A 23,141-nucleotide genomic window follows, 5' to 3' on the forward strand; every position below is an offset into this window, starting at 1 on the left:
GGGAGATGGGCCGGAAGTTCTTGAGGTCCGCCTTGGATTTCTTGAGGAGGGCGTTGATTTCGGCGTGCTATTAGCTTTCCGGGAATGTCGCTGTTTCAAAGGAGATGTTGATGACCTTCTGTAGTTGGGGTGCGATGGTTGCGTCCGCTTTGTTGAATATGTGGTGTGGGCAGGGGTCCGATGGTGATCCTGAGTGGATGGAGTTCATGGTCTTGCGCGTCTCGTCATCGTTGGACCAGAAGGTCAGGTGGTTGGTGCTGGTGGTGTTCAAGGGGGTGTTGGAGTCTGGTGCTGCAGGGGTGGTCGTGGTGTTGAAGCTGTCGCGGATGTTGGCTATCTTGCGGTGGAAGAAGGTGGCCAGTGAGTCGCACAGATCTTGTTAAGGCGGGATGTCGTTGGTGTTGGGGTTGGACAGTTCATTCACTATGTTGAATAGCTCTTTGCTGTTGTGTGCGTTGTTGTCCAGGCGGGCTTTGAAGGAGGATCTCTTGGCTGTTCTTATGAGGTGGTGATGTCTGCGGATGGCGTCCTTGTGGGCTGCGTGGCTGTCCGGTGTGCGTTCGTGGAGCCATTTCTTCTCCAGTTTCCGGCATGTGCGTTTGGAGGTCTGGAGCTCCTCGGTGAACCATGTGGCTTTCTTGCTGGTGTGGTTGTTGGAGGGTTTCCTGAGCGGGGCGAGGGAGTTGGCGCAGTCGTCGATCCACTGTCTGAGGTTGCTGCGGCGGCGTCTGAGTCGGTGGGGTTGGTGGGGGGTTCTGGGCGAGGGTGGAAGTCAGCTGGTCTTCAGTGACATTGCTCCAGCAGCGGCGGGGCAGCTGTTCGGTGCGGTGGTGCGTGGTTGGTCTTTGGAAGGTGAAATGGATGCAGAGGTGGTCAGTCCAGTGGAGTTCGGTGGTGTGGTTGAAGGTGACGTGGGTGCTTGTGGTGAAGACGGGGTCAAGCGTGTAGCTGGCGGCGTGGGTGGGTGTGGTGACGAGTTGTCTGAGGCCGAGGTTCGTGAGGTTGTCGATGAGGATGGCGGAGTTGGCATTGTTGTTGTTCTCGAGGTGGAAGTTCAGGTCCCCGAGGAGGATGTAGTCCGTGGAGGCGAGTGCGTAGGTGCTGGCGAGGTCGGCGATGGAATCGCAGAACTGAGCTCAGGGTCCGGGGTGTCTGTAGACGAGTGTTTCTCTGAGGATGGTGTTGGGGTCAATGTGGATCCAGAAGTGCGGGTGTTTGGCTCTGTTGAGGGTGTCGTCTGCGTGGGTGTAGCACTGGAGGGTGGACTTGTGGATGATGGCTAGACCTCCTCCAGTTCCGTTGACGCAGTTCCTGCGGGTGATCTTGTAGCTGTCCGGGATGGCAATGGCGATGTCGGGCGCCGAGGAGTCGTTCCACCAGGTCTCGGTCAGGAAGGCAACGTCTGGGGCAGAGGTGTCGAGCAGGTCCCAGAGCTCGACGGCGTGTTTGCGTGCAGAGCGGGTGTTGAGGAGGATGCAGCGAAGGTGGTTGGGTCCGGTCCTTGGAGGTTTGGTGGTTCTGTTGCAGGTGAAGTTGCAGGTGCAGCAAGAAAAAAGGTCCATGGGTGCACTTCGGGGCGGCCTGGAAGCAGCGGTTGTCATGGCCGGTGTTGAGTGCGAGGAGAGTGCTGGCGTCGTATCGGAGTCTGGCGTCGTGGTGTGTGGGGGGTCCAAAGGTTTTGGCGCTGGGCTCAGTCCAGGCGCGGATGGGCGCAGACAGGCTTGCCTCTGGCGCACCTCCGGCGTGCCCGCTGTTCGCGGCCCGCGCAGCGACTGCCATTTAAGGCAGGGAGGGCTGAGCAGCTGGGAGGTGGGAGCGGGGTGGCGAGGGGGCGGGGCCGCAGGGCAGCAGCAGCTGGAATGGGATGACACAGCGGCAGCGAGGGAGGCGCTGGGGCACAGGTGGAGCTGCGCGGCAGCAGGGGAGCGACCTGTCTTTGTGCATCAGATACCACCCCTTTTTGAGGTGTTGGTATCTCATCAGTGGTCTCTCGTATTTTCGATTTGGACAGTGTCACAAAAGCCTTTTTATGTGTCAACAACGTTTTCTGACTTGTGAAAGGTCTTTAGCACTTTCAGAAAATTCATTATGTGGTATCAAACCCTATCATTTTGCAGATCTCAGAGTTTGCAATCGCAACAGGTACATGAGGCCGTTTGTTATCAGGGCAATAGAGTACACCAGTTATTTAAACATATTAAGTTAAAGGAATTGTTTAACACAATTTCATCTTGTAGAAGTTCCATATTTTTGGTCAGGTCTCATCATATATATGAGAAAGAAATTGTCTACGTCTCTTGGGAAGGAACACCCCATATGAGAATTCAACTATGATCTGATACATCAGTAGTATCTCGATGACTGACTCTCCAGGTGGACCTATTTAAAAGGTTTAAAGCAAGGAATACCTTCTATCTGAGAAAGCAAATATGCAGTACTTGAATCCCGTTCCTATTGTTCAGATGTGTGAGTGGGTTTTGACGACTTTCCCCAACCTGTTTCCTTAGAATGTTGTAGTGATTTGAAACTCAAGCCTAGCAGTTTGCAATTATTTTTTTGAATCCAGAGTGGATGAAGCATTGTGTCCAAACTGATCTAAGAAGGCTTAGCTATGTTTCTTGTTTAATATCTCTCTAACATTTGCCTTTGTATGCAAGATGATAGATGAATGGTTGTGTATGTGGTAACATAAGCATTATTGAACTACTTTTTCTGCTGGAATCATTTGAAAATTTCTTTGTCTAAAGTAGGGTTTCAAAAGTCCATTATCCTGGATTATCTCTAAGCGCTGAGGTATATTAAGAGAGAGCTGTATGACAATATTTATTTTATATTACAGCAGTCTGAAAAGTTCTTTCATCATTTATTTCAGCTGCTGTATTGCCTCATGCACCTGTGTAGTTCAGTGTGAGTTAAGACGTGCATGGGTGTTACCCACCATCCTTTGAACACTTGTGCTATTGTTATTTGTTATCAGAACAATTTTCTAAGTTGCTTTTATCATTGCTAGAAGAATTGACGAAGTGCAAACATCTGCTGTTGTTCCTTACAGTCTATTTTTAAAAAGGTATGCCCTGACTTGTGGTTAAACCCCCTTCCCCGCCAAAGGTCATTCCTGTATTTCACATTAATCACATTCATGTCACAATAACTGTGGCTTACAGATTTGTGTCTCAGTCGCGTCCTTCTTTAGCAGAGAAGAGTCTGCATTGGCTTGACATTTGTCAGATTAGTTTCATGTGACTAGAGAACTCATCAGTCTTAATGGTCCTTCTCGAAAGAATTGTCATGTAATAGGCAGAGAATCATATGTCACACTGTCATTTGCATTGCCCTTTGCTTTCATACAGCCAGTCAGTCAGCACAGGGTGTTATTGTACCTTCTGAAAAAAGTTGAAAGTGCAGCTTTTTTGATTGATTAACCTCATTTGGAAGCTTTCAGACACTATAATTAGTCTATTATGTGCTACTTACTACTGCATTTATAGTGCCCCAGCTGACGGTCTTTGTGGATATTTTGTGGCCCAGCACATCTTGGTTAGTGCTAGTTTTCTTTCTTTCCAGAGCTTCCAACAGCAATCACCCTAAAATATTTGCTTGACCTATCTGGGAATCTTTTGTGAATCCAAACTGTGTGCAGATCTAAAGGTATCAGCCTGAAAAATAGATCGGTTACCTTCAGTTTTTACTTTCATTTTAAATCTCAAACTCGCAGTGCAGTTGATGCTTCTACAGTGGCAGAATATTATGCTTTTAACAACGTGGCACTGTACATTACTAACCTCCTGTGTGCTTATTTCTGGTCCCTTGTTTCAGAAATACATACACTCCATACAGACATGATTATTACTTCATAATAGCCATCGGAGACTTCAAAACCAGCTTCTAAATTTTGAGCTATGCCCTGCTTTCATTTGAATGTTTCTTCGGTATTCTTTACCTGTTCAGTTCCATCCAAAACCATGATCTTATGCTGATCAAGTCCAGGCAGGGCGAATTGTCAACATCTGGATGCTAGATAGTTTTTTACTATGTTTAGGAAAACAACCATTACTTCTGAACTGTCAAGATATTATGAGCATGGTGACAACTGTATTGAAGATAGTACTGAAGAGAGAGTTAAAACATGAGGAAACTAGTTACACGACATCTCTAATGTACTAGCTAATAATTATTGTCTCTGAATTTGGCCTTGTGTTAAGGGGTGTCCTCATACAATTTTAAGGCTATGTCATTTTCTTTCCATGCTGACTGCTGGTTCTTAATCCAAACCTCTATATAGCTTTGTCACGAATAAGACTATCTTAAGAATGTCAAGTTCTAAATTCCACACATTCACCACTTTTGTTGTAGCACTCACATCTTCATATTATTTTTCACTATTGGTCTTGATGTTAGAAAGTCATTATCTTCGTCTTTAAAGTATTGGTGAATATCCATTTGGGACACCAAGTTGATTGTGCCCACTACTTGTTAGCTTGTCTTGCTCAACGCTGTTAGGTGTATCTGCTTCACGTCTTCCCCATTAGTCTGTGGAGGATTTGTAAAGCTCTTTATAACCAGGTGGACTTTGGAATTTCAATGATGGATGAATTAGGGCATCCAAATGTACTAATGCCATTAGCTATTGTAACGAACCTGCTACTCATCCACCCATTATTAGAAACTGAGAAAGCTGACGGATGGAGTGCCTTTCCCAGGGCTTGTTGGCAGGATACTTCTCAACTGAGTTGGGGATTACACTACTAGTCTAGGAAGGATGAGAGGGTACAAAGGACACACCCAAAACCTTTTCAACTAAACCTGCATATCAACTGGAAATCTATCTTGAATATTAGAGGGACATCACATTAATCTCACAGCTATTTCAAGAAAGGCAGATGATAGGTTATAGCTGGAGATTTCGGCATCAGGCTGAAGGTGCAATGCAGGATACATCTACCCAGAGGTATCAAGGCAGGAATTGTATCTTGTAATTAATGAAATCTGGACCCGTGAAAATATTCAACTATTACTATCTACAACTTGTAGGCTCCTAAGAAAATATTTTATTCCAAGTCACGGATATGACCATCTATATATATTGATGCAAAGCAAAAATATTGCAAATGTAGCAGCATAAAATTAATGGCCTCTCTAAAGAATAGGATACCTAAAATGACAACATTTAAAATTGTTAAATAGAAAAAGCTCAAGAAGGAACTGTAAATATCTAGTTTCAAATTACATCAATTAGTGAGAGTTATCCTATAGACCATGCCCTGTTCAGTATAGGTAACATATATTACAGGCCAGGAAAGTTTACTTTGCAAATATTTCAAATGCTGTGAGATCAAGGGTCCTCTTCGATAAGCCATTGTCCCAATTACTGTAGGTCAAACCATGTATTTCTTCAAGATTTATCATCTTTAGAAGACATTAATAGAAGGGGCTATATAACCTGTCTGATAAGGCAGATAATATTAATGTGAAAACAAATGTAGGGATGCCAAAGTAGTAGAGGTCACCCTTCCTCGTTCCAAATTATCTCCCTTAAATAATAGGAGACAGCAATAAGACAAAAAGATTGCAAATCCCTATATCCCTTGTGTTATCTGTGACAGCTGTCCCAATTAAAAAAGTAGTCAACCCTCTGTGACCCCGGTAAGCAAGGAAGTAGCACATGCGTACACAACCTCCAAATTTGGCAAAATGCATACGCAGATCGATGCTACTCATAGGTACACCATCCTGATAGAAGATTGCCTTCTGTACCAGTAGGGGGGCACAGATTACAGTGACCGCCTATGGAGTAGCTACAACTCAAGGCAGACAATCAAGAGTCATCTATGTTAGTGATGATTGATTGTCAAGCTCATTTAATTATATCTGTCATGAAATTGTCTAGCAACCGTTTCAGAAAAGTAGCTGTTGTCTCTGCAGAAACTGCTGAGACTGACTGGGTACCAAAGGACTCGCTACTGTTGACACTGGAGTCTGTAATACGTTTGCGTAAAAACAAGTGCATGTTATGACCATGAACTGTAACTGGTAGCTATATTTTATGTCGATATTACACAATGCATAATCTTTTGTGAAGGAGAAAGAAATACATTGGCAATAAAGAAATAATAAGAACAAGGCTTGACTATTGAAATTTTCCTTGTCGTGGGCTCACAAAGGAGCAGATTCTTAAATGTGTTTGTGTCTCTAAGTTGATCCTAGGTATGCAGATAACTTCTTTCATGAGTGGAAATTCAGGTTATTTATACACAAAACTTGATTTGCACTCGTAAATTTAGTTGACTATTTTGTTTCAGAAAACGTGAATTCTTAATCTTTTGCTCAATTGTAATATTTCACTATTGCAAATAATTGGATATGAACAAGTCTACTCCAAGGGGAGGTCTGTAGGCATTCTAAACCACAGATGCCTTCCTGAGTAGGTGAACACCTAGAAAGTTTGTGGGTATTCACAAACGTTTTGCCTAGCACATTGCCATCCTTTTATGTTTGGTGATTTGTTCCTGTCAAAAGCAGGAAGATATATTTATCCAATTATTTTTTTACTACCCAGTCCATAAATGTGGGCCACTTTTATCTTGACACCCTGATTTATTTTTTGCCTCAGTCCAACCCCTTTACATAGAGAAAATATGAGATACCTCGAACTGCTAAGATCCCTGTTTTATATTAGTTTACCCATTACCGTATATGTTTTGAGGTTTGTTTTGCGGGCATGGAATATGTATAATATGTCTCAGTACATAAAATATACAACAGCGCCTGATTCTCAAATTGCGCTTTGCAGTATGTTTTGTAGTGATAGAAAACATAGAACAAAATGGACTTTAAAATGTATGTTTTGCCTATACTGCTTATGTGTGCATAGTTCTCCACTCCCACTGCGGAGTCTCAGCACATGTAAGAATATACTTTAGTAGTAAATGTGGGAGCGACCAGGGAGTGGATGGGAAATGGACCAGACTTACTGTTAGGCCTGACACACTTGATGTGGAGTCCCCCTAATTGTTTGCCTTTAACCTTCTTGTTTTGCTGACTTCGTTTTTGCTGGCATTAGGACTCTGCTCAATGTACAACAGCTAACCAGTGATAACACGTGTGTCCCTCTCCTTAAAGCAGTGGTAAGATTGACTTATACCTAATTGTCATATTTAATTTACTTGTACATCCCTATTAAAGAGACACTACCTGTGGCCAGGGTCTGTAAAGTAAATGCTACTAGTGGGTATGCAGTACTGATTGTGCCACCTACTTAAGTAGCACTTTACCATGTCGCAGGCCGCCATTACATTTTGTGTATGCAGTTTTAAACTGCCATTTCAGCCTGGCAAAATAAACATTTTGCCAGGTCATTTTTGTATACAAATAAGTCATCCCTAGGGTAGGCCCTGGACTGGGCAGAGTGCAATGTATTTAAACACAGGATATGTACTTTTAAGTTGTACTTGTCCTAGTAGTGAAAAACTCTTAAATCCTTTTTTCACTACTGCAAGGCCTAACTCTCTCATAGGATAACATTTGAGTTATCTTATTACATTTAATAAACTAATTTCCAAATGGGTGCAGGTACCCATTTTATGTTTTGTGTCTTTGGAATTGCAATGCAAAATTCTAACCTATGGTTGAAGTCAGATTTAAAATTACAGTTTAGAAAATGCAATTTTTAGAAAGTTGGCACTTTCCTGCTCTAGCTATTTGTGCCTGCAGCCGGTCTCTGGGCCATATGACTGGGTGTAGTTGGCAGTTGGGCTTTGTGTATTTCCACTAGATAGCCAGACACAATAGGGACCTTAGGTGTTTCTGAATAGGCCATCACTGGTAGGATGGTAAGAAGGAGCTAGACACAGCCCCACTTACACTTGAATGGGTTGTATCCTGCCTCCACACAAACTGCTGCATACCCCCTGTAGTTAGCCTGGATCAAGGGCCAGGAATGCACGGCACCTGTGCATTTCAAAGACATGCCTCCAGAAGCTTCTCCCCGCTTCAAATGCACACCTGGGCATAAATACTGGACCTCAGACACCAATTCTTCAGTACACATGTGAACCTGTGGCTGTGTGCTGCTGTAAGGACTGCCACTCTGCTAGACTACTGCTCTGAAGGACTGCTGTCTGCAGCCATTTTGCTAGGGGGAGAAAGACTGGACCTGCATCTCTTGAAACCAGCACCCCAGATTGACTCCAAGGGCTAATTGTCTGGCCTCCTGATCAGAAGCCTCAGGGACACAACAGGCTTCCATCAACCTTGCACCTGGACTCTGCCTCTGTGACTCACATCACATCTGCAGCCTCTTCAGAATTGCAACACATTCTTGGTAAAGGCTGTTGCATCCCTCGTCGATGGCAGCCTCAACTACGAAGCCGGATTCTGCATCGCAGCCTCACACCTTCTCAGAACCGACATATTGCCTCGACTGTGCAACGCTTCTGCATCGACTGGATCCTCAGCAAAGACGCTGGACCATGCTTCGCAGCCTTGCAACATTCCGCAAACCCGGATTTTAGGTACTATGTAAAGTGGGCCTAACTGGGGTCCCTGTAGCTGGCCCATACTCTATCGTTGTCGGCTTGACATTGTCCAAAGTCTAGCACAACCAGATATCCAGAGTTGGCGCTTTGTGCTTTTTGGTGCAATTTTCACTGAAATCTTCAAAATTACGTCTCCGGTTCTACTGATTGGATTTTTGAAATTTTGGTCTTGTTTTATTTATTAAAACCCACTCTATTCTAATAACATAGTATGGGATCCTTTTTGTGTTGCATTTTCAGTTATAATGTTTGAAGTGTTGCCCAAATACTTTACACATTGCCTCTGAGTTAAGCCTGACTGCTCTGTTTCAAGCTACCATAGGGTTGAGCACAGGTTTATTGAGGGTTGGCTCTTGCCTCTCCCTGATAAGGATTGGGGTTGCTGCTCGGCCAGGGCTCAATCCTCAGTCAACCAACAACCCAATTTCTTACACTTAATATTAAAGGGGATGAGATTAGGGTGGAGTAAGAGGGGTTTTGAAAGGGTCAGTGAGGGGTATGAGGAGGGACGTCGCTAACCCATCCCAGAGTAAGCCAATTGCTTTACTATGAGCCAGAGACATGTACTTTTACTCCTGGAGTTTGTGAATACCGAAAGTAGTAAACTTAACACAAAGTGTGAACTTCCTCAAAAGTGCAACTTACATCTGTGAATCAGCCCCAAAGTGAATGGAGTGTTCATTTTACCTTCCTTCGTTCACTGGCTGCTTCTGCAGGCTCAGGAATAACTGTCTGTTCCTTGGGGTTCAAATTCCTGCTAATGTAAAGCTAGGTGTGATATGTTAGTGTTGAAGTAACCAAATTATATTTCAAAAATAGTTTATACAGATTGATACTGTTCGAAAAGCAAATATAAACAATGTTAACGCAAATTGTTGCAGTATATACAAGTGAATCATGTGCAGTCTAACTTGATCAGTTGGCTTATTTATAAGATTACAATAAAGCCGGAGATTGAATTCTCCACCCGATTCATTTTCCTATTGATTTAATTCTTTTAGACTCCTTTCTAATTTACGAGAGTATTTTTATTAGTCGGGCACATGCACATCAATTATACAAGCTGCATCTAATCTTCTTCAATATTTTGTCTTCTGTTCCTGTCACTGGTTTGAAGCACAAGTAGAAATAAGAAACAAGAAGAAATCTTTAAATGAGGATGCCTGCAATATCAATTGCATATATTTATTGTGTAATAACTCCAGATCTTAAGTGAAATAAGCATGTCGGATTACTGGTGTGTAACTGAGAAGTTTAATAAAAAGGGACTGTAGTGCTTTACACAAACTGATAATTGTAAAACGTTTACAGTTTTTTTATTGTGAGTAATATTTTTTCATATATACTGGATGGGCAGTTTCGTCGAGTTAACTGTATATATTGCCTACATGAAAGCAAGCAAAGGGGTTTTTGGAGGGCCCTAGTAAAGTGCAAGATGCAGCATAGTAGGTAGGGAGCCTTCAGACACTTTTCTGCATCAATCAAACTTGCAATGTGCATAGCGTGAGAGATCACACTAAATCATCACTCTTTCCTAAACAGCTAAAACAAATCATTATCCTTTCCGTTTCAGAGGATCTCTCTTTCATACCCAGTATGTTTCTTCCTCTCCTCGACCTTCGGTCCAACACCGTGAGTTGTGCCCATGTTCTACGGTTTCAAAGGTCCGTTCCCTCATTTTATCATGTTTAATAAAGGTTCAAAACCACTCTCTTCATCCACCCTACATAAGCATTACAAACCTGCTTTTGATGGATACTTCTGACTGCTGATTCCTAACCTATAGAATATTCCAGGCGTCAGGTTGGATCCAAAAAATTCTCCAAGCAACAACTCCTGCGTGGAAACAGGTGTTGATCTCTTATCGCTCTGAAAGTGACAGAGCGGGGTCTCATATACATGTCACCCTTGTCTTATGACGTCTGTTCCTTTTTGACAGGAATCCCAAGTTCCGCTCTCTATTTTGTTGTTTCTCTGACGACTCTAAAATGAGAATAATATTTTCAGACTGTGTGCTAGGGACGATGTCTAAAAGACAACAGGATTCAACTGTGCTGTAACTTCATGAAGCAGATGTCCGATGCAAACCTGCACACAATGTGCCTTTGGCGCCTGGGCTCCATGTACAACCCAGTGTTGTGTGAGAAATGTGCCCTAATGTACCCAGAGGTGATCAGAGTGCAGGATGCAAAGCTCTGCGTTGCTGAGTGTTGGAAATGGGGGTCTCTAGTTGGCAATGGCTTGCACCGTTGTCCAAGTAGGGACCCTTCTTCTTAGTCCGGGTAAGAGGGATACACTTCTAAAAAAAAACCTGCTCATCCTTTTGGTAGCTTGGAACGAGCAGACAGGCTTATCTCAGAGGCAGTGTGTAAAGCTTTTGTGCACGCATACAGTAACACAGTGAAAATACTACAAATGGACACCACAGAAGTTTAGAAAAATAAGTCATCTGTATCCAAACCAAACAAGACCAAAACAACAAAAATCCAGAATACAGTAATGAAAATATGACTTTCAGAAGGTAGAAACAGTTCAGTTCAAAGCAAATTGCAGATGCGACACTTCATCACAAAGTACCTTAGATGCGTGAAAATTAAAAGCAAGAACAGTCACATGGAAGGTGATACGTCAGCTCCTTACGCGCAGGGAAGGTGATGCATTAATTCCTTACCCCAGGGGAGGTGATGCATTGGTTCCTTACTGTGCGGGGATGTGATGCGTTGGTTTCTTTCTGCTGCCCCAGCGTCCTGGTAGACTTGGCGCTCAGCGGTTCTGTATTTGGCGGCGGCAACGGCACTTAAGTTGATTTCTTCAGCTGCAGTCCCACGATGCGTTGGTTCTTGCAGCTGCACAGCAGGGCCCGTGTAGGAATCGGTGCAGTAATCACGGCCTTCGTAGATCGGTGCACTCGATGTGGCGTGCAATCATTTTTCGAGCCGCGGGCAGGCACTGCGTCAGTTTGTTTTGCAATGTGTCGGAAACTGGTACGGATGCGTTGCGCTATTCCTCATGGCATTAATTTTCCAGCTCCTAACAGCAGAAACAATCTCCAGAGGCCCAGAACAGCAGCAGGTACCTCTTGGCAGGTCAGACCTCTCAGCAAGGGAGTTCAGAGGAGCTGGGGTGAAGTCTTTGTATCCCTGAGACTTCCAAACAGGAGGCAAGCTGTATTTCAAGCCCTTGGATATCTTCCTCAAGCAGGGGAAACAGCACACAGCAAAGTCCTTGTCGTTTCCTTTGCAGAAACAGCCATTGCCGGCCAACCCCAGACAGCACACAGCAAAGCGGCAGTGCGTCTCCTCAGTTTCTCCAGCTCTTCTCCTTGGCAAAAGTTCCTCTTGAATTCCAGAAATGATCTATAAGTCTGTGGTCTGAGATCCTCTTTTTATAATACAAAATCCTCACTAAAAGATGCCTCTTGACATGCTGAGTTCAGGCATATCAAACCTAAATTTTCCTATCTTCTTCCCGTGGACAGTAATGCTCATAAGATGTTATGAGCAAACTTCCCATTCTATCCAATGGGACCTTACAAAAGTGAAAAACGAAACTGGCAGTATTTCACGATCAGGATGTGCCACACACATCAGGGCATGTCCTACCTTTCACATACACTGCACCCTGCCCACGGGGGTACCTTGGGCCTACCTTAGGGGTGGCTCACATGTAGGAAAAAGGAAGGTTCGGGCCTGGCAAGTGGGTGCACTTGCCAGGTCGACATGGCATTGCCAAACTACGCACAGACACTGCAGTGGCAGGCCTGAGTTACATTTACAGGCTGCTTATGTGGGTGGCACAGTCAGTGCTGCAGGCCCACTAGCAGCATTTTATTTACAGACCCTGGGCACACACAGTGCACTGTACTGGGGACTGACTAGTACATAAAATATGCCACTCATGGAATCACTAATCCATAACAACAATTTACAGGGAACACTGGCCCTTTGGCAATGAATAGCAGTAGCAAAGAGCCCAAAGCATCTAGACCAGCAAAAACGAAGTCCAACACACAGCAAAAACACAGAAGGCAAAGGCAACAAGCATTTGCAATGCAATAGGTCTCGCATTTGCGAGAGTTTAAGCTATTGGTATTGTAAATGGCAATGCCTTTTATTTATGTTTTAAAAACCAACATGTAAATAAACAGCATTGTTATTTAAAATGCCAACAGCTCAAACTCTCGCAAATGCAAGACCTACTGCATTGCAAATGCTTAAGTATTGCAGCAATACTGCTCAAGAAGAGACGAAAGGGCAGAACAGCACATCATGCAATATAACAGTTAGAAAAGCCTGTTATTTTAGTTTCTTTCTGTAAGTTGGTCAGTCTAGAACAGGTCAGATCCAGGTCAGTAGAACAGTCAAGAATTTGAATGCTTACGCCACAAACGTATGACTCTCAGCTGTTCATCTGGGGATAAAAGACAGTCAGAAGAAGAGCAGAGGGTAACTGCAGAATTACAACAGTGGAATGTAGAGGTGAGGAGTGCCAGTTCTTGCTGCTAAAAAGCTCAGATGATGATGATGAACAAGAATTTGAATCAGATTAACTTCTCAACTGTACCCCGCGGAGAGGTGGCAAAAAGGGGAGATATGGTTTGTTTTCAGTCCTAGGAGAAGTCCGGTGGCAAGGTTTTGCATTTGCTGGAGCCTACAAACTAGGAAGCATTGCAAGCATGCCTGAGCCACCAAGGGTCTACAATCTGTTATCATTTATTGACCTTTTAAAAACAATTACGCTGATTTTGCAGGAGCTTTTAGGTTCATAAACCCAAGCCAGAAGAGACAGAACCAGTTCTCCCAACCTTCTGGCTATTCCTCAATATAATAAAAAAAAAAAGACTAGGAGGCGGTCAAAATCTGTCAGTCCAGGTATCAAACCTCACTGCCAGAGGCTGTTCTTGAAGAAAGGGCCACTTACGATTTTGAAAATTGCTGAAGACCTATTTTTTCGGACAGCTTCCTGTTAAAGCACTCAATTATTGTAGCTTGTGCCTCAAGACAAACGGCTGTATGGGCACTGAAAACATCAGTTGATTGCACATAGTGAACAACCATGAATACTATTCAGACTTACATTTCATTCCGTATCAGAAAAAAATCCTACATTTGGCTTCGATTTTATGTTGTTTCTTTTTCTCTTTTTATTATTCTAAAAGATGAAAGCATGGGTTGCTATTTCGAACACTTACCTGTTGTATGCTTGTTAAAAGTATTTAGAAGTATTAATTTCAAATGTAATAATGTCCATTTTTTTCTAATTTTAGGTTGAAGCTATCCTTGTCAATATTTTTGGTGGAATTGTGAATTGTGCCATTATTGCAAATGGCATTACCAAGGCTTGCCGAGAACTTGGACTTAGGGTGCCTTTGGTTGTCAGACTTGAAGGTCAGTAATATTAATTGAAGTTTTAAAAAAATATTTAGCGAGCATACTGCTTATATTTAGAGAAATTGTGTATGGTATCCACGACTGGTTAAGTTAATGTATGTTGTTTATATCGGACAAAGTGTTTCCATTGAGAGGAGTGCTTGGTGACAGTGATCTTCTTTAGTGCAGCCCCGTGTAATGAGTGGGGCCATTTAAAGGATGTTCAAATTGGTTCCTTTTTAAAAAAAAAAATTATTTTATTGATTAGAATACAAACATCGAAGAATAACAAAGCATAGCCGTAGCATCAACTGTACAGATACTGTATGAATGAATGATCATTATTGTATGGTTACTTATAAGATTTTTCTAGAGCGATAGCATAAAAGAAAGACACTAAATATAAAAAAACATAAAAGACAATATAAATTGTGCGATAAAATGAAGCCATATAAAAATGTGAGGTCTCTTAACTTTTATTGCCGAACGAGGTTAGCAGCTGCCTGAGGTGTGGGGTCAAGTGATTAGCAAGTATGGGGTGAAGTGACATTACGCAAGGCTTAAGCTATAAAGTGCTTGAGCGTGCAATATTGTGGCGTGCAGGCATGCATAGGGTTAAATTATGCATGGTGCAAGTGTTAAGGTTAATGCGACAGATAGGAAACAATACTCTGCCCGGATCAATAAAAGTCTAATATTGGGATCGCCGATTGCATGCTGTGTGAGGTGTGGGTCTATTTGGTGCATGGCAATGCAAAAGGGCCTCACCAACAGCTTGTGCCGGGGAGGAATAGAGTGCTGGGTGGAGGGTCAGAACTGTATCAGGGCCCCTTGAGTGGTGCGTCCTTCATGCATGCCAGTGTGCGCCTTCCTCTGGTTCTGGAAGTTGCTGGCTGCAGGACAGGTGTAGTCTTCTTTTGCAGGGTCTTTGTAACTGGGGACAAGCCGGTACGGCTGGGGGCAAGTCAGTGAGTGAATTCATGCTTCACTGCACAACGTCTTCTTGTCCTTCTTCTTAGGTCGGCAGGAACTAGTTTCTGGGTCTGAGGGAGCCACCTAAAAACTAAGTTTAGGGGTGTTTTAAGGGAGTGTCAGGTAGAGCCAATGGGCACCTTACCTAGGGTGACTGCACCCTCAATTGTTTCACCCTCCTGTGGGAGGGGGCATAGTCCAACCCTGATTGGAGGGGTCCCTCCATCAACAAGATGGAGGGGACTGAAAAGTGTACTTCACCTCGCCTCCTTCACCATAGGGGTGGAGTTGGCAAGGATAGGCACACCTCCTATTCTCCCTAGGTTTTCCCGCCCAAAGTGGGGTTGTAAGAAGGGGCTGCCATCTGCTACTAGCGGCAGAGGCTGGGGGCCACATTACATAGGCGGCAGGCCTTTGAAGCTTCACTCTTGAGCACTGTGCCCATCCTGGGGGAGGAGGTTTGTCACCTCTGCCCAGGATGTGCATTGTTTCATGTCCCAGAGAGCAGAGGCTCTCAGACCAGGGGTCCAGAAACATGTCTGGGGGTGGCAGGCTGCCACAGTGAGTCTGTGACTACACCAGGCTTGGTAGGTTTTCTGGGGGCACCTGTTATGTGCCCTCTGAATACATGGTTCAATAAATTACATAATGGCATTGGTGTGGGTTTATTGAAAGATGTAGTTTGGTACCAAACACTCCTGGTTTTAGAGAAGCCATAACGGTGCTGGGGAGCTCGAATTGTCGAGTTTCTAGCCCATGTACTCTCTATGGCTTCCCTGGACTCATAAAATCCAAGAATGGACATAAATATTGGAGGTGCATCTCTGCTCTAATGCCAATATGCCCACACCTGTGGTATAGTGCACCTTGCCTTGGATACTTGTTTCCAGTCCAGGGAGGACCTGGCTTGGGAGTTCGGGCTGGACTGTTCCCATGGGGCACAGGGTCTAGACTGATTTGCATTTGGCTGGGTTCAAACTGGAATGGCATGGTGAGCAGAAAAACGATGGATTTAGGCCCAAATCTCTGTACTGGGATGAATGTATAACATTGTTCTGCATTCTGTGCATCAACTGTTGTTTTTGCATTTTTTAGGGCTGGAAGTCCTGCAAGAGGGGTGACTTACCTATACCTTAGGCAGTGCAAGTTGGCATGGCACACAATCAGTGAGCCATGTCGCCTTTGTCGTTTTGTCTGCACCAGGCAATGCATGCCCTAAGAGGAACCCTCTTCATTCCAAATGCCCTAGGTACCCTTTACCAGGGACTTACAAGGGCCCTGAAGGTCCATTTGTTTAATAGTTTTTGGGAAGAAGCACTGGCACTGGGGACCTGGTTGGCAGGTACCCTGTGCTCTACAGCCGAAACCACATCAATTTCCATGCAAGAGGTAGTGCTAAACATGTCAAAAGAGGCACTTTTTCTCAGATGTTGTCTGATTTCAGTGGAAGTCCTCTTCTTACGAATAGTGAGACATAAATTACAAAGAAAATCCTCAATATTAAATAAAGTTTCTTAATCTTCTAAATGTAAGGTTGCTCAGCAAAAAACTGTTAGGGTCGCAGTGCATGTTGAGGATACTGCTCTTGTTCAATAGTAAGGGTTAGGTTGATTATTTCCTAAAATGTTGTCTATATGGCCTAAGACCAGAGTTCTTGGATGACCAAGGCAGGAGAAGAATGTACTCTACAAGGGCCTGTGTTGCAGCAGCACCTAGGCTAGATCCGATGTTCAGAGAGGCTGGATTAGGAGGACTCTAGGACAGGAAATTATACATATTGGCTACTATTGTTTTAGATCAAAGATCTCTTGCTAGAGATGAATTACTGGTGGAGCAGGTGAAGGGGAAATTGGAAAGGGAGCAGAAGGAAGAGATCGGAAGGAAAGTCAGCATGCAGAGACATAAGTAAATAATGTTTTTCACAAAACCCACTGGTCAGAGAAGAGCTGGGCTAAGATTAAACATGCAGGATTGTTTTAGCAAGAGTAGGTGGGATCTGGGCCTTTTTAAAATTGTGTAATTTCTAGCAAGCGTAGGTGGGATCTGGGCTTTTTAAAGGTTAGGACGTTTCTGCTCAGGCTGCCAGCCTTGATTGATGTTTCACTTCCTTCTTATTTCTTGGGGTGTATTCATTCAGCATATGTAGTTTGCCTGCAGTTAAATAATACAAATAATAAAGGGTGCAGGGCTACGGCTTGTCACCAGCTCCCATTCAAGCCCTTTTGACATTATTTTAATGAATCAATATCTTTTCTGCCTAGGGCATGTTACCATGTGGATTAATACGTTTTCTCTAATTGCCCCTTTTTTTATATATATACACGCACACAGCATGTCACTTCTCCTGTGTCTAGGTTGGTGCTCTGCCTACATGGTTTAGTCCTTATCACACTTGTAATATGCGTGTATATCTCTAACATACCCCCCATCTGTCACATTGCCTGGGCACTGCTCCCAGGGGCAACTTAAGGATTTGGGGGACCCTGGGCCAAGCGTATTTTGGGGGGCCCTGCTCAGTACAGTTTTGAATTTATGATCCAATATCTGCTCTTTCATGCCCCTTTGTCCAGATTTCTGACAGGGCACAGCCACACTGGTCCAAATTCTAAATGTGTTTACATCTAATATTCATGGCTAGTGCAGTGCGTTTTCGATATGGTAACACAGAAACAGCTCACTAATATTACTGCAAATAATCTCTGTGACACCCTCCAATTTCTTGTGTGTGAGGTCCTGTTTTGATCTAAAAGAAACATTTTCATAGACGTTGCATGAAACATAAATGCAACTTTTCCGTGTAAAATGTCTGTAATAGACTCTTACACATCACCCACATAAAAAATACATTAAAGAAAAACGGTTTTTAAAACAATCTGTTCAAGTATTGTTCAAGATCATCAGGGCAAGACTCTGCAGAGCTGGTTGGATCAGGGACCCCCTAAACGGCATACGCCCTGGGCAAGAGCCTACTTTGCCAATGCCTTAAAAGGTCTCTGGCTGCACCCTATATTGTAACAGTTAGTGGTCCTGTGTTCATGGCAAAAGCCTGATGTTATACCCACGTCATCTGCAGGTCAGGCGTGGCCTGCGTGGTTTGATAAAAGGGGAGGACCCGCACGTGGGTCATCTCCCGACACTGCAATACTGAATGTGGTCTCAGTCATTTGCATCCTTTGTACACCCTTTTGCAAAATAGTATGTGGTAGGCCTTGCATCTGTACTTGCCAGACAGGACGGTACACTGGTGACGAGGAGGGCCCTGGCCCTCGCTGTCATTCTACTGCTGCCCCTGTCGTGATCCCTGCACAACGTGCACAGCGCATGCAGCGCTGCTCGGTGAAGGCCCACCGTGATGCTGGCGGCGGGTGCAGAGCGCCGTTCGGACAGCCCCTTTTGATGAATGCCTGCATTCCTGATGCTCCACAAGCACTGCGCTGGAGGGCGAAGAGCCTGAACTTCGCGCCATCACCAAGCGCCCTGCACCACCGATGCGAGCTGCTGCTCCACCTGCAGGCCCATTCCCGTCACCGCGCTGGTGCGCCCCCAACCAAACGGCGGCCCGCCTGCTGCACAATCGAAACACGCTCTGCACACAGGTGAGCGCGTGAAGAGGAGTGCACCGATATCAAGGGCAGCTGCAGTACACGCTCCCCACATGTGGACCCTTGGGGAGGGCAAGCACAGGATTTCTTACATGGGGCCAATCCATCAAGAAGGAAGAGTGAAGCCACGAGGCTTCAAGCCAGGAGAGGAAGGAAGGGCAACCTCCTCAAGGAACACACCCCAGCCAGGCAAGACAGGCAACAGCCCTGGGACGATCAGTGCCAGTGTAGGAAGGCAACACTAGGCAGCACACCAGTGAAGACCGACTAGGGGGCAGCAGGCCTGAAGAAGAAAAAGAAAGAAAATAAAGGGAAACAGACATAAATAAAATACTAACAAGGGAGGAGCAAGGGCAAAGACACGGAGAAGGCCCAGAATAGGAACACACAACCTCACTGAGGGGAAAGGAAGACACAAGCAGGGAAAAGCAAAGAGGGACATGACGAAGGACACCATTCACCTGAAGCATGGTTGACGATAACCCAGCGCTGGCCCAACAAAGACCCCCAGTACATCACGCTCTTACAAGGGTGCTACCACCTTTCAAGTGAACTGGAAGAGCCAGCGACAGCATCCGCCTGGTGGAAGATTTGGACAGAACGCCTGAACAACTATTTTGTAGCCACAAGGAGACTGTCAGGGCAGTGAATAGGTTGTTACTTCTCCATTATGCCAGAGATGAAATATTGAAGCTATTCAAACACTTGCCCAATACTGGCATTGCCTCAGACTTAAAAGGCTGCGGTGGCAGAGTTAAATGCCCATTTCGACCCCCCAACTGAATCCCGATTTTCGAAGATTCAAGTTGCACCAGGCATGCCAGCGGGAAGGGGAGTCGATTGACGCAATCTACTCTCGTCTGCGAGCACGTGCACAGAGGATTATCAGCCAAAGGAGATAAGGGCCCAGCTCATCCAAGGGTGCCGAGACAAGACCCTAAGAGGACTCATTTTGCGTCAACCAAAAATGGCCCTGGAAGACATCCTTATACTAGACAGGACCACGATCGAGCCGCGGCATGAGCCACACGCAGCAAAGGAATTGTGGAATTCCCAACCACTTTGCTGCCATCTGCAGTAGACCGGAATGGGGCAGAGACGCCCGAGGACAAAGGCCACCGTCACGAACGGTGCGACAGCTGTCCCTTGCAGACTCCACGCAGAAGGAAGAACCTCAAAGAACCAGCCGAAGGTACCAAGGGCCAGAAGACTTGTCCACGGAGGAGAATGAAGTGGTGACATGCCTCATCTCGGTCACACGAGAACTCAAGCAGCGCAGAAGGCCACAACCCACATGCGTGGTCAGGATTGCGAGATCGGAGGTGAAAGCGATCATCGACAAAGGGCCGTCTGTAAAAGTGATGGGCCTCCAACCTCGACCGCCGATCACCCCATCCTGGACCAAGATATTTGCTTATGGTAGCCAAACCCCCCTGCCATTGAAGGGAAAAATATCTGTCCCGGTCAGATCAGAGGATCAAGAAGTCATAACCGTCATCCATGTCATAGACCGTGAAGCAGACACCCTAATCAGCAGTCACACTGCGGAAGATCTTGGTTTGGTGTTGTTTGCCAGGAGGGTCCAAGTGAACCAAATTGACGAGATACTGGACAAGCTCCCATAACTCTTCCAACGGCTTGGACACATCAAATGCGACCCGATAAAACTAGACATTGATAAGACTGTCACCCCGGTGGCTCTACAACATCGGCAAGTCCCATTTCACCTGAGGTCCCTGGTGGAAAAGGAAGTTGAGAAGCAGGGGGTAATCGAAAAAGTCTCAGGACCAACGCCATGGGTGTCCCCGATGGTCATCGCTGAGAAGCGTAAACAGCCGGGAGCAATACGTCTCTGCATCGACATGAGGTTACCCAACCGGGCAATAAAAAGGGAGCGCCACATAATGCCTACCATGGATGACATAATTGCGGATGTCAACGGGTCCTGATGGTTTTCTAAATTAGACCTAAACGCAGAGTATCACCAACTGCCCTTAGCGGAAGATAGCCACTACATTACAACTTTCAGTACCCATCTGGGGTTGCAGCGGTATAAACGACTGAACTTTGGGATATCCTCAGCCGCAGAGGTGTTACAGAACACCATCCGCGAGATGTTACCCAGCCTACCTGGGGTGATGAACGTCAGCAACGACATCCTGATCCACTCGGTGACTGTCGCTGACCATCACAAGCATCTGCGGAGCACCTTGCGTCGCCTCCGTGAACATGAAGTGACACTCCACCGGGAGAAATGCCAGTTTTTTTCACCCGTCCTTAGAATTTTTCGCATATGTATTCAACCAGAAGGGCATCCAGGTGGATGTCAAAAAGTCGCAGGCCATCAGGAGCGCCCCAGCTCCAACCACACCCACTGAGGTGAGGAGTTTTCTTGGCATGGCCTCTTATTGTGGGAGGTTCATCCCCAATCTCACAACCCGGGCAGAACCACTGAGGGCCCTCACAAAAGTGGATGTCAAGTGGAACTGGGGAATGGGGGAAGAGGAGGCGTTCCAGAGCATCAACGACACATTACTAGGGGCAGCCACCCTCTCCTATTTTGTTCCAGCGAAGTGCACTGAACTACTAGTGGATCCCAGTCCGGTGGGGCTGGGAGCTGTGCTCTCCCAGGAGCCAGGCTGGTGGGTGGCCCTATTATTTGCCAGCAAGTCACTGACCCCCACTGAAGCAGGATATGCTCAGATTGAGCGGGAGGCACTTGCGATAAAATGGGCCTGCAACCATTTTCATCTATACCTGACAGGCCATTCATTCACTGTGGTAACTGATCACCAGCCTCTGGTCCCTCTCTTCAAAGGATCGGCCCGAATTGAAAGATGGTCCATACAGCAGCAGCCTTACCAAATGGAGGTAGTCTACCGCCCTGGGGCGAGAAACCCCGCTGACTTCCTGTCCCGTAACCCGCCCCCAATGGAGGAAACGGTAACCTCGAGGAGGTGGAACAGTATATAAATATGATCTCCGTGGCAGCAGGCCCCCAGGCAATGACGTTGGAGGACATTAAGAAAGCAGCTGAGCAAGACCCTGTTTACACCCGGACTCTGCAAGCAGTTCAAGAAGGATCATGGAAGGCATACCTCCAGCAAACCAACACACAGGCACCCGAGGACCGTGGAGAATTGACAAAAATATGGACAGTGTGAAGCGAGCTGAGCGCCATGTCAGACGGAATACTCCTCCGAAGCTGGTAATCCCACAAGCTCTGAGGCAACGAGCAACCCAACTAGCCCATGGGGGTCACCAAGGAGTGACGAAAATGAAAGCAAGAATGAGAGAAAAGGTCTTGTTCCCAGAACTCAAAACGATGGTGGAGGATCTTGTACTCTGCTGCCCAGCCTACCAGATGATAAGTGCACTTGAGCGACCGATCCCGGTCATCACTGAAGAAGCTTGCACCGTCCCATGGTCGAAAGTCAACATAGACTTTGGAAGTTTCCCTGGAGGGAAGCATATGCTCGCCTCATAGGCGCAGTCTCAAAATACCCCATAGTGGAGCCAGTCATGTTGACAGCATTCGCACAGGTGGCACCCGTCCTGGATAAAGTGTTTGCCACATTTGGGTTCCCCACCGAGATCCGGCGCGACACTAGGCCACCTTTTCAAGGGTCTGACTTTGCCATGTTTTCTTCAACAACCGGGAATCCACCACCGCCGCATCACGCCCCAATGGCCCCAAGCTAACGGGGACGTGGAGCGATCCATGAGGACACTAAACAAAATGCTGCGCATTGTTAATACGCAACAAGAAGACCCAAAGCGGCGCCTCCACGAGTCCCTTCGGGAATATAGGAGCACTCCACACTGCACTACGCTACAGAGCCCCAGGACACTCATGTTCAGAGGGGCACCGAGACACCTAATCCCCATGTGTCTAGGATGGACACCCCCGCCACACAACGTGCAAGAAACCCAGGCGAAGGTGAACAGCAAAATCGCAGAGCAAGCATCCGACGCCCCGCCATACCCCGGTTACTCCGGCCAGGTGCCACAGTTTGTCTCAAAGATCGCCGACCGGGAGGAAAGTTCCGTACCGCCCATGAACCAGGTGTATGGACTGTCGTCGCCAGTAACGGCACCATGGTGACAGCCTGGAAAGGCAGTGAGGAAATATCCCGCAACACCTCCTGGTTTAAAGAGGTCCCGCCGGTACCATCAGAGTCTGACCCTCAAGACCTTCAGGATCCGGACAGAGATCGCCCCTGCGGAACGGATGAAGCGACCAATGTCCTAGACTCTGTCTCATCAGGGCTGCTGCCTCCTGGCTTGCTACCACCATCACTGTCACCATGTAGACCCTCCATCAGGGGTCAACAACACCGCTATGGTTTGCACCCCAATCCCCAGCCCAACCTGCTTCTTCTGGACTTTGCATGCTAAACACGTCACAGACTTATAACAGCACGTCCAAAGTGTTAGTTGGGTTTTCCTGGACTGGACTTTGAAGATCCAAGTAATGTAATGTAATGTAAAGGGTTCTTGTATAGCGCGGATTACACTCCAGGGAGCATCTTGGCGCTTTAGAGAGGAACAAACCGGAGGCCTTGTTCATGTAGTGAGATAGGTTGGTAGGTTTAGATTAAGTTTTTACATTGTGAGTCAGATAAGGTGTAAATCCAGGTTTTGAGGGCCTTTCTGAAAGCTGT

The 23,141-nt window shown here is 45.9% G+C and overlaps 1 protein-coding gene across 1 annotated transcript in view; it reads left to right on the forward strand.

Moving 5' to 3' along the window:
- The window catches only part of SUCLG2 (succinate-CoA ligase GDP-forming subunit beta), a 600,661-nt gene that overhangs the window by 555,838 nt on the left and 21,682 nt on the right, over nt 1–23,141 (forward strand). The window contains exon 10 of the mRNA XM_078661482.1: nt 13,801–13,921. Within this exon, the coding sequence (XP_078517608.1) occupies nt 13,801–13,921 (121 nt within the window). The remainder of the gene's footprint in view (nt 1–13,800; nt 13,922–23,141) is intronic.

The sequence above is a fragment of the Lissotriton helveticus genome, chromosome 9 (genome assembly GCF_964261635.1).
Source record: "Lissotriton helveticus chromosome 9, aLisHel1.1, whole genome shotgun sequence".
NCBI classification, from domain to species: Eukaryota; Metazoa; Chordata; class Amphibia; order Caudata; family Salamandridae; genus Lissotriton; species Lissotriton helveticus.